The sequence below is a fragment of the Sinocyclocheilus anshuiensis genome, unplaced genomic scaffold (genome assembly GCF_001515605.1).
Source record: "Sinocyclocheilus anshuiensis isolate Anshui unplaced genomic scaffold, SAMN03320099.WGS_v1.1 scaffold472, whole genome shotgun sequence".
NCBI classification, from domain to species: domain Eukaryota; kingdom Metazoa; phylum Chordata; class Actinopteri; order Cypriniformes; family Cyprinidae; genus Sinocyclocheilus; species Sinocyclocheilus anshuiensis.
In genome coordinates, this window is record NW_015557102.1 from 848387 (window position 1) to 865046 (window position 16660).

General features: G+C 37.4%; 1 protein-coding gene and 1 long non-coding RNA gene across 2 annotated transcripts in view; one reads left to right on the forward strand and one right to left on the reverse strand.

Annotated features, from left to right (window-relative positions):
• The window catches only part of LOC107677546 (xin actin-binding repeat-containing protein 2-like), a 33262-nt gene that overhangs the window by 5763 nt on the left and 10839 nt on the right, over positions 1-16660 (reverse strand). The window contains exons 2-8 of the mRNA XM_016472474.1: positions 13803-13899; positions 8525-8655; positions 7378-7512; positions 7039-7107; positions 6791-6857; positions 6582-6685; positions 382-5808 (exon numbers count right to left, since the gene is read on the reverse strand). Coding sequence (XP_016327960.1) covers positions 382-5808; positions 6582-6685; positions 6791-6857; positions 7039-7107; positions 7378-7512; positions 8525-8655; positions 13803-13899 — 6030 coding nt within the window. The remainder of the gene's footprint in view (positions 1-381; positions 5809-6581; positions 6686-6790; positions 6858-7038; positions 7108-7377; positions 7513-8524; positions 8656-13802; positions 13900-16660) is intronic.
• LOC107677556 (uncharacterized) lies at positions 7455-11680 on the forward strand. Its single transcript, XR_001632860.1, has 3 exons — positions 7455-7533; positions 8907-9022; positions 10383-11680. It is a non-coding gene; the product is annotated as an uncharacterized LOC107677556 (long non-coding RNA).

Genomic DNA, 16660 nt, shown 5'->3' on the forward strand with positions numbered 1-16660 from the left:
AGGAGGGAGGAGGTCTTGGGGTGGAGGAGGTGGTGGAAAGAATTCGGTGTCTGACTCCATTACAGGGGGTGGAGGTGGTGGAGGAGGAAGGTCACTGTCCTGTCTCATGACTAGAGGAGGGCGTGGTAAGAGGGCTGGCTGGACATCACTTTCTGCCACTGGTGAGGGAGGAGGAGGCAAAGAGAGCTCTGATTCAGAAGGAGGTGGAGGAGAACTCGGAGGTGGTGGAAAGTGAATCTCTGGCTGTGGTTTCACTTTTTTTATCATTCCTTTGGGACTGAGATTGCGGTTCAGGCTCTTAACATTTTTTTCTGATTTTAAATTCTTGATGTTCTGCTTCTGGGTTACAGTGGTTTGTTCTGTTGTCACAGTCGTCTGAACCTTTGTGACTGTCTTTGTCTCCTCGGTTTGCTTCATGCTAATATTAGTTTGTGATGCTTCCATTGAAGAACTCTTTGCTGAAGACACAGCTGCAATTTCAGATTTATTCTCACTCATCTGACCTCCAAAATTCTTCTTCTTTATTGGCACTGGACTAGGAGTGTTCTGTTTTTGTTTGATATGTTGCTCCTTGACATTTACCTTTTGAGAGCTCTGAGAGGACTCTTGTGCATGAACAGCTGTTGTCATCTGTTTAGTAGTAGAACGATAATCCTCAGAAGAAGTCTGATTTTCTGAAGATTTGATCTCAGATGTCTTTTGTGTGCTGCCCTGCTGCATGTTTCTTACTGGAGGTGGACTTGTTGGCTTTTCCTCAGTTTTAGGTCCAGTGGGGCATTCACGGGCTGCTTGTTGAGGGGGAACTGGATTCTTAATGGGAACTTTAGCTTTCTTGTGAGGATTCATTTTTGATTTGTGGCCTGATTGCTCTTTCTTCTTCATCAGGGATTTAATGGTGCCCTGAACATCTCCCTTAATCACCTCTTCTTTCTCAATTTGCACTTGTTCCTGCTCATAAATTGATTTGATGGAAGATTTTATGTCACCCTCTGTGCTTGGCCTCCTCTGCATATGTGGGGATGAGGATGGGTCCAGTAAGAGCTGAATTGTACCTTTCACATCACCCTGTTCACTTACTTGGTGTTGGAACACCCTCTTTTCAGTTGAAGCCTCTTGAAGACTAAGGAGAGCAGTCTGAATGTCACCTTTAACAATGTCCTCCTTCTCAACCTCTTTCACTGCCTGCTTTGCCTCCTCCAGGGATTTCAAGGTACCTCTAATATCCCCTGGGACCATGTCTTCAATAATTACCTCAGTCTTTGCAGATGATGATTTTTCAAGAGATTCTAATGCACCCCTGATGTCACCAGGGACAATCTTGGGCTTTTCTATTTCTTTCTGTTGGTTTTGAGCCTCCTCAAGAGACCTAAGTGTTGTGCAGATATCTCCTTTGACTATCTCTTCTTTTTCTACGACAACACTTTGGTTTACAGCTTGCGTGAGAGAGTCAAGAGCTGCTCTCAAGTCTCCCTTTACTATCTCCACTTTCTGCATGTTATGCAGGGATACTACGGGTTCCATCATAAACACCTGTACTGTGTTAATTACATCACCAGGTACAATATCATCTTCAGCAACAGTTCGACCAATTGTTTGCTGGCTCTTTCTTAAAATCTGTTTTGTTTGCTCTACATCACCTCCAATTATCATTTCTTTAACTCTTTCTTCAACAATGTCATCAGTCCCCATCTGAAGTTGCCTGAGGTAGTCCAGTGCCCCAGACTCAATACACGTAGAATAAAAACTGACATTTCCTCTCTCTGCTTCTCCCACAGTTATCTTAGAGGACGGGTCCTTTGCATCAGCACTACCCAGCAGCCTATGCAGTGTTCCACGAATATTTCCACTAACTATATCCTCTTTCTCAACATTGCTCTCACTTTCTTTATTGAGGAGTGAGTATATGGTCATTTTCACATCTCCTTTCTCATCTTCTTGAATCAGAATGCCACGTTTGGAAGATCTTTCTTGCTTGAGCAAGTTATTAATTGCCTCTTGGATGTCTCCTCTGATAATTTGCTCTTTCTCAAAATTATCACTCTTATTCTGATTAAAGAGCTGTTGGACAGTGGAGTTGATATTTCCTCTTTCCTCGTTGTCTATGGTGATTGCCCTCTCTGTTGTCTCACGTCTGTTGAGTAGGTTCATCATAATATTGTTCAGGTCTCCATGTATTACCTCTTCTCTCTGGATCTCTGGAGTGTCCTGGTTTAGAAGTTTGTATTTAGCCATTCTGACGTCTCCAATCTCATCTGCCTCGATTAGAATACCTTGTGATTCAACCATTTTCTGAGTATACAGCTCTTCTAGGGTTGCCTTGATGCTCTTACCAACAATCTCTTTTCTCTCCACACTGCTCTCATTGAACTCTGTGAGGGGAGTGGTTTCAAACAACCATGTTGTTGTCGTCACATCAGCTTTTGGGATTTCTTCACGAGAAATTACAGTATCTGTTTCATCAACTTCCTTGATGCGATCAAGTGGTTCCTTTTCAAAGAGCCACACAGATTGCTTAACATCACCTCTTACCACTTCTTCGCGTGTCACCTTCTCCATCTCGTCATACTCCGAACCTTCACCCCGGATCTTGTCAATAGTACGTGTTTCAAACATCCATGTGGAGCTTCTCACGTTACCTCTCTGAATCTCACTGACACTAACGGTTTTCACATATTTCTTTGATAGGTCATCCATTTCAAATCGCTGTTTGTTTGTTTTCACATCCCCCCCTTGGATGTCTGCTACTGTTTTAACAGCAACTTTCATATCCTCTGCAATCTCATCTAGAGGCTGAGTTTCAAACCTCCACCTGGCTGTGCTGACATCTCCCTTTTGGATGTCTTCTTCAGTAACAGCTTTGATGACATAAACCTCATCTGTGTCTCTAATTGAGTCTAGGGGCTTTGTCTCAAATAACCATCTTGCCCCAACCACATCTCCTCGCAGAATCTCTTCTTTTGTGACTGTAGTAACCTCATGATAGTGTCCTTCTTTGTCCCTGATAGCATACAGTGGTTGGGTCTCAAACATCATGGTGTAGTTTTTTACGTCCCCTTTCTCAATCTCCTTGTGTATGATGCTTTGGAGTTTGCTGATCTCAGTGTCAGATGCCTCCTCCTGAATCTTATCTAATGAGTATGTCTCAAAAATGAAGCGACCTTTATCAACATTACCTCCCTGAATATCTATTACTGTGCGTGACTCCTTGAGTTCTTCCGAATTTGCCCTGATGGAATCAATTGGTTGGTTTTCAAACATCCAGGTACAGTTCACCACATTTCCTTTCTGAATGTCCTCTGCTTGACGGCATTTGAGTTTCTGCATGGTCTCCTCAGATGTAGAAGTCATGATATCATATGACTGATTCTCAAAGATGTATTTCATTCGTGAGACATCTCCAGAGTGAATGTCAATCTCAGTGATTCGCTTAAAGCCACTATGATCCTCGTCATCAGTGATGCTTTCTAGGTTTTCAGTCTCAAATAGGAAACGCACTAGAAGTACATCCTTACCTTTTACATCATCTTGCTTTACTGTGCAAGTTTTCAGGATTGTCTCAGACTCATCCTTGATGCTGTCAAGAGTCTGAGTCTCAAAAAGCCATGTACAGGTTTTAACATCTCCTTTCTGGACGTCTGTGGTGTCCTCAATCTTTGTCTCTACTTTCTCATACAAGACATCCATTGGCTGGGTTTCGAACAACCATCTGCATGTTTTAACGTCACCTCTTTGGATCTCAATGCTCTCATTTTTCCTGTTGTCCTCTTCCTCTAAGTTGAAGTATTTAATGCCGTCAAGTGGCTGGGTTTCGAAAAGCCATTTGGCTGTTTTGACATCACCTGATTGGATTTCCTCTTTAGATATTCCTTTGATTATCTGGAACTTAGTGATGCTCTCATCAGACTGATCAATGGGACGAGTTTCAAACATCCACTTGCAGCTTCTCACATCTCCCTTTACAACTTCCTCTCTGCGCACGGTTTTAACTTCATGGTAGTGTCCTGAGCTGTCCTGTACAGCATACAATGGTGTTGACTCAAATAATACTTTATTTGATTTCACTGAGCCGCAGGTGACACCCTCCACTTGTATTTTTTGTGCATCTGTGCATTTGCTCAGGTCCATGGTCTCAAATATTTCCTTGTAATTTGTGACATCACCTTTTTCAAGATCCTCTAGATTAATAGTCCGTGTGACCTCTTTCTTCTCCTCTCTGATCTGCTCAAGAGGTTTGCTTTCAAACAACCACCTCTGGTGTCTCACATCACCTTTCTCTTCTTCTGAAGCTACCACCTTTTGTAGCTTGCCAACTTCTGGTAACTCTTTAAGATTCTCCATTGTCACTGTTTCAAACAAATGCCTAGCAGAAGTAACATCACCACCTATAATGTCTTCTGGCTCCATTGATCTTTCATTGGTATTATCTTTAAGTATATCCATCGGCTGTGTTTCAAAGATCATGCAGTGTCTCCTAACATCTGCTCCTAGAATCTCCTCCTTCTGAATCTTTGTGCTTTCCCATTCTTCCTCTTTGATTTGATCGAGTGTCCTTGTCTCAAACAGCCATCTTCCTCTGTTTACCCCACCCTGATAATTTTCCTCCATGGAGACCCCACAGATTAATTTTACTTTACTTGGATCTTTGCTGATCAGGTCCAGAGGCTGAGTTTCAAAGAGCCAGCGTGATGTCCTGACATCACCTTTCTCGGTTTCTTCACGTCGCACCTTGGTAATCTCCAGCATCTCACCAGAGTCACCTCGTATGACACACATGGGTTGTGTCTCAAACATCTTGGTTGTTTTCTTTACTTCACCCTTGACTTCTTCAAGCTCTGATTTCAGCTGCAGGAAGTGACTTTCATCGATAGTCTCAGTGTGTCCAAGTGTGTCCAGGTGCTGTGTTTCAAACAAATACCTAGCAGTTTTGACATCACCCCCTGCAATGTCTTTAGTATACATCACTTGTGTCTCTTGCTCATCCTCTTGGTAAATTCTGTTGAGTGAGTCGAGTGGTTGTGTCTCAAACAGCCATGTTGCAGTCTGAACATCTCCCCTTGCTAGATCTAGTTTTCCAATGTGTTCTGCTGAGTCTGTTTTTTCTGTACCTAGAGCATCGATGGGCTGTGATTCAAACATCCATGTAGTATACTTTACATCTTTTCCAGCGATGAATTCTTGTTGGGCTATGTTCTTTCCCTCATCTTCATCTGGTGTTCCATCTTTAATGGAATCTAGGGGCTTGTTCTCAAACATCCAGCGCATTGACTGCACCTCACCTTTCAGGATCTCATCCCACTCCAAATACTCTCTCTCTGGACTTATGCACTTGCCAGGACTGGTACTTCCACTATTTTCAAAAGCATAGCGTGCTTGCTGAATGTCTCTGCTCATCTCCTCATCACTGTCCACATAGGTTTGCTCTGTGTCTGTCACTTCAGTGAAGAAGTCACGCTCCAGGTTTTTACGCACTTCTGGGTGAATGTGCTTGTAGAGGCGCTTAAGTTCATAGAGGTTCCTCTGCTTAGAGTACTGCTCTTTATTGACAGCATATTTGGCTGAAGTAGGTGCATCTGTTGGCTTAGGGGAAGGACAAGGTTCTGGGACTTGGGAAGTCACTTGAAACTGTTGTGTGGCAGATACTGGTTGTGAAAACTGCTCCACAGCCTCATATTGTGAGGAAGCCACAGAGGAGGTAGAGGCCTCTTGCACTGTTTTAGTGATAGACATGGTCTCATAGCTACCTGTGGCAGTAGTCTTTGAAGAAACATTAACTGGGGCCCAAGGAAACTGGTTGTAATCAAGATCAATCTTTGTTGGTATAGAAGGAAAAGACAAGCATAATATTTTATAAATGCATAATCTTGTGCTTAAAATATATTCTACTTTTATTTTTATGCATAAGCAGAGAAAAGAGTAATAGAAAGAAATATGCTTGAATAGAATAGTCAGTGTAGATTTATGTTGATTTATGTACAATTAACATACGGGCATTCCTTTAAATATGGGCACATATTAAAATAAATTTTTTACACTCTTACTAGTTTTTTATTCATTTGTCAACAATGGAGATATGCATCGCAGAAGAGTTCTGTTATTTTTTATATAGGCCTATTTTTTTTACACTAAAGTATCAATTCCACATCTCAAATTATTTATTGTGTTTAACATAATTCTGTAAATTACATTTTAAGCATTTTTGGGAAAAAATGGCTATGCTAAAGCTAATTTCATGTCTTGCTTGAAGTCTTGTGCATTTTCTTTTCCGTGATTTTAGCTTAATTTTCCACATTATGATTGATATGAAATATATTAATACTTATATTTCTCATATAAATTTTCTGAATTTCTCAAGAAAATTTCTGACAAAGATAAACCAGTAACATCTATACTCTATGTAAAAGACAGTTGTGTGACACATGAAAGAAATGGGGAAATCTGTTTGAATAAAAATGAACCCCTGTCCCCTAGAACAAAAAAGTGCCTAAATTTAAAGAAACACCCATATATTTTAAGTCATGATTTTTTTTTAACCACTGCAGGTAAAACAATTTACTGTCTTCATCGGTATACGTCATTTTTACCTTGATATGTTTGGGTGGAGTGGCCTCCTCAATACTTTTTTCATGCTGCTGTTTCAGGGCTTGAGCAGAAATTTTTGGCAAATTTTCTTCTCCAATTACCATCACTTTAACAGGTTAAAAAACGAAATGAGAAAGAGAAAATTACAAAAATGTTATGAGGTAACTTACAATTTGTTATTAAACTGTAGTAAACTACTTTGGAACACTACCTTTCTCATCATAATGATCCCCAAAACTTGAGGCCACACTCTGATGAACATTCTGGTCCAGGGAAACCTAACATGAAAACAGTGAGCAGCGCACCTAAATAATACCTTAAAAAAAGAATGCCTGGCAACAGAATATAGGTTTTCTAGTAAATTGTATTGAGTTTGTAACAGCATGAGAGTGAGTAAATCATAGCAGATTTTTTTATTGGGCATTGCACCTATGGGATTTTCATCTTGTATGGGTATACCTGAGCATTTGAGGTACTGCTTTCTTTAACACTGCTTTGAGCCGTCACCTCTGATGAGCTCACCACCTGCTGTCAAAAGACAGAGAACACCTGTTGTTAAACAAACATACACAATATGCAACTCACTGCTGTTAGTACGATATAATCAGCAGTGTTGTGCTGCTTAATGCCTTGTGATATGAAAATTAGTCATGTTTAATATTGCATGAACAGCTATTAATTGCCAGATAGGGGATTCAGTAGCATTGCAAACTGTACTTTTTCATCAAGTCTTGTTTTAGTCTTTTTTGGTGGAATTGAGTTAGTGTTGTGGATCCCTTGTGTATTTATCTGCATTACCTGTCTCTGTTGGTAGTGGTATTGTGTAACAGTGCTTTGGGGTGCGGAAGAGGAACTGAACTCTTGGCTTTCAAACTGTTTCTTGACACTGGCCAGTCCGCCTGGCAGAGAGCACGGCTCAGAGCTCTCCATGACCTTGAAACACAAAATAAAATGGTAAGACACATTCATAAATATACATACATTTTTAGCGTAAATACAGAATATGCATAGAATAGATTTGAGACATATGATTCTCCTCTAGGTGGAGCTACAAGGTTGAAAACAACGTTTTTAAATTCCTCTTTTACTTAGAACCAAACACACATTATACAAACATTCATTATACATTGACAAGTTGCATCAGTATTCGTTTTTGTTAATCCTTTAGCATTAAATTATGTATTATTGTACAGATCTTAAAGACAGAGAGGTAGTTTACCAATAGAGCTAATTGGAATTCTAGTGACAAGAAATGTTTATCTCCACACAGACAGTAAAAATTATGCAGAATGCAACACAATGACAAACAATCAGAACATGTTTGATATTTAATATACAGCAATGGAGATCGGGATTTTGAACCAATGGGATTTCACAATGGGCAGCACTCCACACCACAGCACACCAGAAATAAACATATTTCTACACATAATGTGTGTTTAAAAATAATAATAATTACAAAAACACAATACATTTCTACACCTTTAAAATGAAAATTAAAAAAGAAAATATAAAAATAACAAAAACTGTATCAACGAAAAGGCTGTAAAACCAAACTACCGACAAAATATTTTCATGGTTGTAGTTAGGATACAAGCACAAATTGTTTAGGACACTGTGTAATAATACTCCACCTCATCCAGTAACTGCCATCTCACTTTATTTAATGCAACCCAAATTCCCACATGGGATCAATAAAGTGCAAATCCATTTAATGTGTATTTTATGCATCTATTATGTATTACACAGCCATTAAGTACAGCATGCTTATATGGGCTGAAATGATTTTTTTCTGAATTGTAAATATTAAATAGGAAGAGGAAGGCCTTAGACAAGAAGTAGGAAATCTGTGCCTATTTTTCCTTCACTACAGGTAATATGATATGAGTGTGTGGGCCAGCATATGTTCATGCGTATTTGTGTGCGTGTTCATGCTGGTAAATACCACAGATGGGCTTCTCTCCTCCTTGGTAGCGGCAGCTTGGTATAAGGCCAGTCTCTGCTTGAGAGGCACAGTATCGGCCTCACCGTCGGCGTGTCCCTCCCTTGATGGTGAAACACCTGCGCTGCCCGCAGCTGAAATACACATAGAGACACACTCAGGTTGCAGGGTGTGCATCATTCGCTATTAAACCTGAACCTGTAACATAAATAAATGCATTTCTTCACCCTGACTCAGGTCTCACGATTGGTTCATGGGAAACTAATGTTAGATTAGAGATCACATCATCTGTCATATTTTCAAGAGTAAATTTAGCCAGACAAAGTCAAACTGACAACAGGGATGTATTGTGACAGCTAATGCTGGCTCTCTCTCTGTCTCCCAGTCTATAGATGGCTCCAATGACAAGATGAGAAATTATGTCATAAAGCATGCACGTCATTCTCATCAATCACGGTTTTCAAAGTTGGATCACCCAAGCCATCACCACTACCAGCTCCGGTAAGTGTTGTACACATATAAGGTAATTTACATATATTACATGGGAGGTTATGAGGATGCACAATATAATTTTACCATATCTGTCAGTAACAATATAAGAGTTTCTTTTTTAATGTATTGGTATTATCAATAATGATACATTTATCTGTCAACTAGCACTCTTTTTAAGGACTTTTTTAATAATACCAAGAATTTAATAACACTGTTAAATATAATTATTACAAGAAATTAAAACTTAAAATATTTACAAGAAGCATTTTTTAACATCATGGTATAGAATTCTCTTATTTGCCATTAGTGGATTATCAGCCATGACATGAAAATAATTATTGGCTTATCCGTATTAGCCAATGTAGTGGTTGATGTACAAGGTTGCTTTATAATGAAAATGTAATTATTTTGTTTATGATTAATACTGTAGTAATTACCTATTGTAATACTATAGTATGGACATTTATTTCCATCACGGAATAAAAAGGTAATGTTTTCATGTTTGAAACTTTTTCTCACAATTCTGACTTTTTCATAGCAGTTCTGAGTTTATCTCACAATTCCGAATTGCAAGTTATAAATTCAAAATTGTAAACTTGCATTTCTGAGAAAAAAGTCTGAATGGAAAGATATAAACTTGCAGTTGTGAGAAAAAACTCACAGTTACCTTTTTTATTTATCATTCCGTGGCGGAACAAAACAGAATTGTAAACTCAGAATTTAGAGGAAAAACAAATTAAATTGCAAGAAAAATTGTGAAATATAAACTCGCAATTGCGAGAAAAAGTCAGAATTGTGAGATTGTGAGAAAGCTGCAGTCACCTTCTTTTTTTTAAACAAGCTTCCATATAATATATACCATATTAAAAATGTGTAAAATAGCTTTAAAAAATATTTAAATCTTAAGTTAAATCAATCACATAAGACATTACTGTGAAAACCATATGAATAAGATGATTTACGAATGAAATATCAAAACATTATTGGCAGATGCATGCTAGCTCTTTGAATAGCTGCACATTTTAAATTCTTCATTGATTGGGTATTTGAATTCTCTCCATCCCCGCTAAAGATAAGAGCCCATGGAGGATGTACTGCAATGCTATTCGCTGACGATTTCAAGCCAGATCTTAGTGCTGTCATACACCCACACTGCTTTTCTTGCATCAGTAAAGCCTGACCGTATCACCATGTGACCAAGACATGTTCCCTGAACCGTTAATTTTAGCAGAGCAGTTATTCAGAGCATGTCAGTGTAAAACTAGCCCAGCAGAAGCATAGAGATGATTCAGATCCAGAATAAGCCATCTTTAGTAGCTGTTGAACAGAAACTCTACACCTGAGGGTATCTGACACTTTTCAAACACAGAGACGAGGGGATGTGGAGAAAGAGGGATCACATACTCGTTTGTCATGATAGACATCAGCGGAGAAGATGGACGATGAACATTCCAGAACACCTCCAAGTATCTAGAAGCGCAGGGGTTGGCAGCTTTCTAGGCTATCGTGCATTACCATGACGTGAAGCATCTACAATACCGAGAGCAATTAAAGAAGACTTATTTTAAACCAAGGCCCGTTAGTTTCATATTTCAGGGAGAGAGAGAGAGAGAGAGAGAGAGAGAGAGAGTGTGTGTGAGGTGCACAGGAAGAGTGACTTCCTAAAATGCAAAGCCATAGCAATCTTTATATCGGTCACTTATATATCATTCAGATTTCTACTTCTCTAATAAGATTATTTGCCACAGTTCTGACTTTTTATAATAGGAATAGGAAGTAGTGTAGATTGATTGCCTTTTGGTTATTTTGATAAATTACTTCTCTGGTTTTGGTTCACTTTGTCAGAACTAGCAGTACTAGACATCTGCTAAATGTTTGATTAAACAGTGTAAGCATTATATCAGCAGGCCTGTAATATTCTAGACTCTAGTCTATGGAATGCAGCAGTAGCTCACGGGCTAAATTCAGAAAGCCCGGTCTTTGGGACTCTATTCTAAGACACTCATGGGGTGACACTCACTGCCACGCAGCAACTACAATGCACATTCGAAAAAAGACATGTATCCCTCATCTCATTTTACACTTTTCTTCACATTGTCCATATAATTGTTCATATAACTTTAAATTTTTGAAGCCAACTGCCACTACTCAGTTAAACTGTAGTGAACTGTTATTGTTAAATGAAAAGCATAATGGGTTTTGAATTGCTAAAATCTTAGTCACCTTAGAGTTCTTGTCTTGCTGAAATAGCCAACTAAACAAGTATAACAGGTATCGGAAAATCTGAAAGACTTCGGTTAGCAAAAGAACCCTTTTGTTACTTTATGTTTATATAAATGATACTCATTAATATTCATTTTGCTCAACTCCATTATGATGTAACAATATGCCATGTGTCCTCTTCATGCAATCTTAATGAGCGCTCTCGAACACGTGCGCACCTTATGCGCTTTAAACCTGGAAATGTGTACTTATTAATTTCAACTCAACTTAATTTTAAAAGGCTCAAAATCAATACTTTTATGAGATTATTGTCAAATTATGAATTAATCAGTAGTGCTGATTATTTCATAAAAACTTGGTTAGGTTATAAACCATGCATCTTCCAAATGACACTTCCTCTCTAGTCCTCTCAAGACTTTGACATCAGAAACCACTTCTGTTGAATCGCACTCACCTACGGCGATCTGACGTTTCCTCTGTTCCTCAATGTGACTATAGTGTCACCTGGACAATCCAGATCCTACCTGGAGACCCCTATAGACACCCAGCGTCCGTATGTAAAAGTGTGAGTGTATGTTTGGAGACCAGCTCCAGTCTGCTGTCCGGTTCACCTCAGAGTGATGGAGGGCAGGGACAGCTGGCTGTATTTCAGAGGCCCCTACCATTACCCTCCTCCTCTTTAAAAGATTGCCAGTCTGCTAGGCCTTTTTTTAGATAAGCTACTCAACATGCCCTTAACCTGAAGTCACAGAGAGACAGACAGACAGACACACTGAGGGGGAGAGGCACCCTACTGTCTGAGAGATTTTAGGGTCATTCATCCTTGGCTTTAATAAAATGCACTAACAGCCCATTTCACATGTTTAAATTTATATAACGATTAAAGGGGTAGTTTACCAAACACGTTTGGTGTAGTCCATACAACATGTTAGCTATATTCCAAGCCTTCTGAGCTTTGTGTAAAGAACAGCCCTAAAAATTGACTGATAATCTCAATAAATAATGATTTATAAATAAATAATATAAACAATATAAATCTGTTCCTTAGAAAGCTATGGTATGGCTTGTAGTGCACACGTCATATGGTCTACCTCTGTTTTTGGAACTTAACAGACGTGGAAACTTGTTGTCTGGAAAATTCTTCCAATATTTTTCCTTTTGTGTTCCGTGGAAAAAACAACATACAAAGCTGGAACAATATGAGGGTGAATAAATAAGGATAAACACAATTTTCAACAGAACTTTCTCCATTGAAAGAGGAGGCGACAGCTACTACAAAGCTCTAACTATTATACAGCACCTCCAGAAAGGTCTTACATTTGTTTGTATGTGTTGAGTCAGACATAAGTCAGGACTTATTTATTTAATAATATAAGTTATTTAGTACATCAAGTTAAACTAAATTTTTTATATTTTATTTTATTTATATTTTTTTAAAAGTAACAAAATTAACATTATTTATTATAAGCAACAGCATGTTTATTGTTTCATTTTATTTTTTAATCATTTTTTTTTGTATTATTTAACTTTTATGGTTTAATGTTTAGTTTTAGTAAACTATAATAAACCTGATTTGATGTCAATTTAATTTTAACAGCCATAATTGTTTAGATGAAATTGAATGATTGGACATTTATGGATGCTGTGTGCTTTTTATGTTAGAAAAAAAAATCTTATAAAATTGAAAAATCTAGGTGGCCCTTAAAAAGTAAGAAAAGACAAAAAGTTAAGAGAAAGAAAGTGAGGAGACTGAGGAGAAAACATGCAATCACACCAAATATAAAATTTCCTCGGATTCTCCTGGACAGCATTAAAGCCATGCATCACATGATGTCAAGAGAATGCAGCACACTTGAGAGATGAACAATATATCAGGATATGCAGGAGGATATGCATGTGTGAATGTCTGTGTACGTGTGTGGACCGGTCGTAAACAACGCTGTCTATTTAAAAGACGAGCTGATAGCCGATTTAAAGAATGAAAGAGGGATAACCAAAGACAGACACATGCAGACACTGACCATACACAAATCAACTCACCTGTCAAACAAACCTATTAAATTACACAGGCCTCCCACTAGCATACTATTGTCACTGCATATATTTAAAACATGTACACTCAGGCATTATAAAGTAAAGTTTGGGTATGATAGGGGTACTTTTAAGACTATATCCTATGTCTGAAAACTCAAAGTAACCCGAAATAAGTGCCTTAAGAACAAGATTGCAGCAGAAATCCAAACACATGTACATACATACACATACATGCATGAGCACAAAAGCTGAAGTCTATCATCATAGTTGTCATCATGCTAGACAGCAATGTGTGAAGTCTTTAATCATGTCACCTTTACACACACACACACACACACACACACACACACAAACTGAATTTCCACAAACATGTAAATCACATAAAAATGAAGAGGTTGCAAAGAGTACAGTTTAAAATTTCCTGAATCAGCATTTAAATAGCCAGAGACATATTTATGGTGAATTAAAAAAATCTGTTGTTCAATTTATAAGAAACTGAATAACTGTATTATAAAAGTCAAAAGATACTCACATCCACCAAAGTTTGAGTCCTGCTTCAACATATTTTCTCCTAAACCACTATATTTGTCTGCTACTCTCCCACTAGACGAATATGAACCACTCACTTCCTAAAGAGAGAGAAAAAGAGAGAGGCAGGTGTGGTTAGAGAACACTTTCTAGTCTGTGTTTCATTTGCATTCTGCAGTTCCACGAGACCTCCAACAATAGTTCGGAAGACAGTTAGGAACAGAGAAACCGTGTTACATGAAGCACGTGTGTGTGTTTGTTTTCTCTATTTATCATTAACAGTATATCAACAAGACTCAGTTTTGTGTTATATGAGCTAGAGTTCACCTGAAGCTTGAAAGCTGTCACCAAGTCAATAGTAATGCCCTTGAAACAGGAACATAAATGGGGAAGGAGGCTGAGAACAGAAAAAAATAAACTGCCAACTGTGATACCTATTTACATATAAACATAAGGAAATGTATTTATAAAATTTGTTTAAATGTATTTGCAGTGTGTATTTTGAATAGCACTGTCATTAGACACGCAACAAAAGCAAACATATATTCTGCCATAACACAGGTCTAAACTAATAACTGAGTTTGAGTCACAGAGCATTATAAATGCAGTCAACATTAGTGCATAAGATTCTAATTAAGTTTAAGCTTTAGTATTTTAAATGAAGAGTTACACTGTAAGAAAAAAAAAACATAGATAAACTGATAATGTCCTGCCAGAAAATTAACAGTACATTTTCTGGTAAGTTTACCTTTAAGTTAACCTGAAACACAACACAATTCAATGCAGAATTCAATAAATGGGTAAAACACCTGTGGGAAAAAAATCTTGAAAGAATACATTATTTGAATGTTTTGTTTTTGTTGCAATACACTGTAAGAAAAAAAACCCATAGATAAACTGATAATGTCCTGCCAGAAAATTAACAGTACATTTTCTGGTAAGTTTACATTTAAGTTAACCTGAAACACAACACAATTCAATGCAGAATTCAATAAATGGGTAAAACACCTGTGGGAAAAAAATCTTGAAAGAATACATTATTTGAATGTTTTGTTTTTGTTGCAAGTATCTTAACAGTTAAAAGCTGCTAAATTTGCATAGTCCGTGCATGCAAAAAGAGCTCAGCATGTCTAATCATCATCATCATTGGCTATGCTTTTGAAAAATCATGACAAATAATGATTAAAAAAAAATTTGTAAAGGTGTCCAACTTTCACATGAATAAGAGTCCTAACTGGTTCATAAAAAAGGTAATTATGTCTTAGAATTGCGAGATTTAAACTTGCAATTCAGAGAAGAAATGTCAGAATTGTGAGATATAAACCTGGAACTTCAAGAAAAAAAATGTGAATTTTTAGGATAGGATGAGCTCACTTGTTGAGTTTATGTTGCTATGTCAGGTAATGCTTTGATATCCGAGTTTTAAAACTTACTGAGGAAATAGGACAGCAATATTTTAAAGGGTTAGTTCACCATAAAATAAAAATTCGGTAATTATTTACTAACCCTCATGTTGTTCCAAACCTGTACGATTTTCTTTCTTCCATGGAACAAGAAAGGAGAAATTTAGCAGAATGCCTAGCTGCTTTTATTCATACACTGAAAGTGGATGGGGACCAGGAACACATCAGTATATGCTATTTTCACCCTCAAGCACTCTCTTTCTCTTAACCCCTTCACAAAACAATTTGCAAATCAAATCTTCCCCTATCAGAGGTTCCATAAAGTACTCATGCAGCTGTGAAAGACAGGAAGAAAACATCAGGAAGGGAAAATCAACACTATCCCACACATGCTAATGCACACTCACACACACACACATTGATTGTATCCTGTGGAGTCATATTTCACTATTCAGCTCATCTGGTGTAAGACGCACACGCAGAGTCTATGCAACACTGAGCCAGGAGGTCAAAGTTCACCCTGGCCAGATAGAACAGGTGGTTTCATTTACACACACTAAAAGGCCGAGTTTCACTTTATCAGTTACGCTGCAAGTAAATTAAAGGCTAACTACTGTAAATTAATTCTAATAAACAGCCGTGTAGGTTTCTCATGATGCCATTACTGTGGAAGTGCTGTCAAACACTCATGATGCTTTCAAATGATATATTGGCAGAATTTACTTTAGTTAAAAGCTGATCCTGTTAAATCTTTAAAGCTGTTAAAATTTTACCTGGATAAAGATTAAAAGAGCTGTGAGTTAATTCAGCTGAACAAACATAATGAAGAGATAAAGAGATACGATCTAGCCATTTATTTCATAAAATAGTATGAGTGTAGCATGAGGAACATCTCAATCAATCCAAGCTTACAAAAAACCAAAGGGATTTACAAATTAAATCTTCACAATATTGTGTTTATATGTTTGTCCTTACAAAAAGTACTGTGACATTGTATCAGAAGACCATACCATGGTATTTGGATATATATAATGGTACTAGCCTAAATAGTATTTCAAAGCACTTTAGAGAATACCATGGTACTAGTGTTCAAAAAATCTGATAATACCAAATTGTCCAAAACGGCAACAGCATGATATTAACTTGTGTTTTTGGGTAACTAGATGTTACCATTTTTGGTGGCCTTTAAAGTGAAATAATGTCTAATAAGCTTATTGAACATAAGAAAATGATTGAACAGAAGTTAATGAACCAAACAGGGTTATTATCATCTCTTAGGAAAATTAACCATGGTTTTACTACAATTAAAACCAAAAAACCATGTTTACTATACTTAAATCATGGTAACTACAAATGAACCTTAGTTTTTCTACACTAACCATAGTTAGCACATAACAAAATTGCTAGAAATGTAACAAAAATTTAATTGAATATATATATATATATATATATATATATA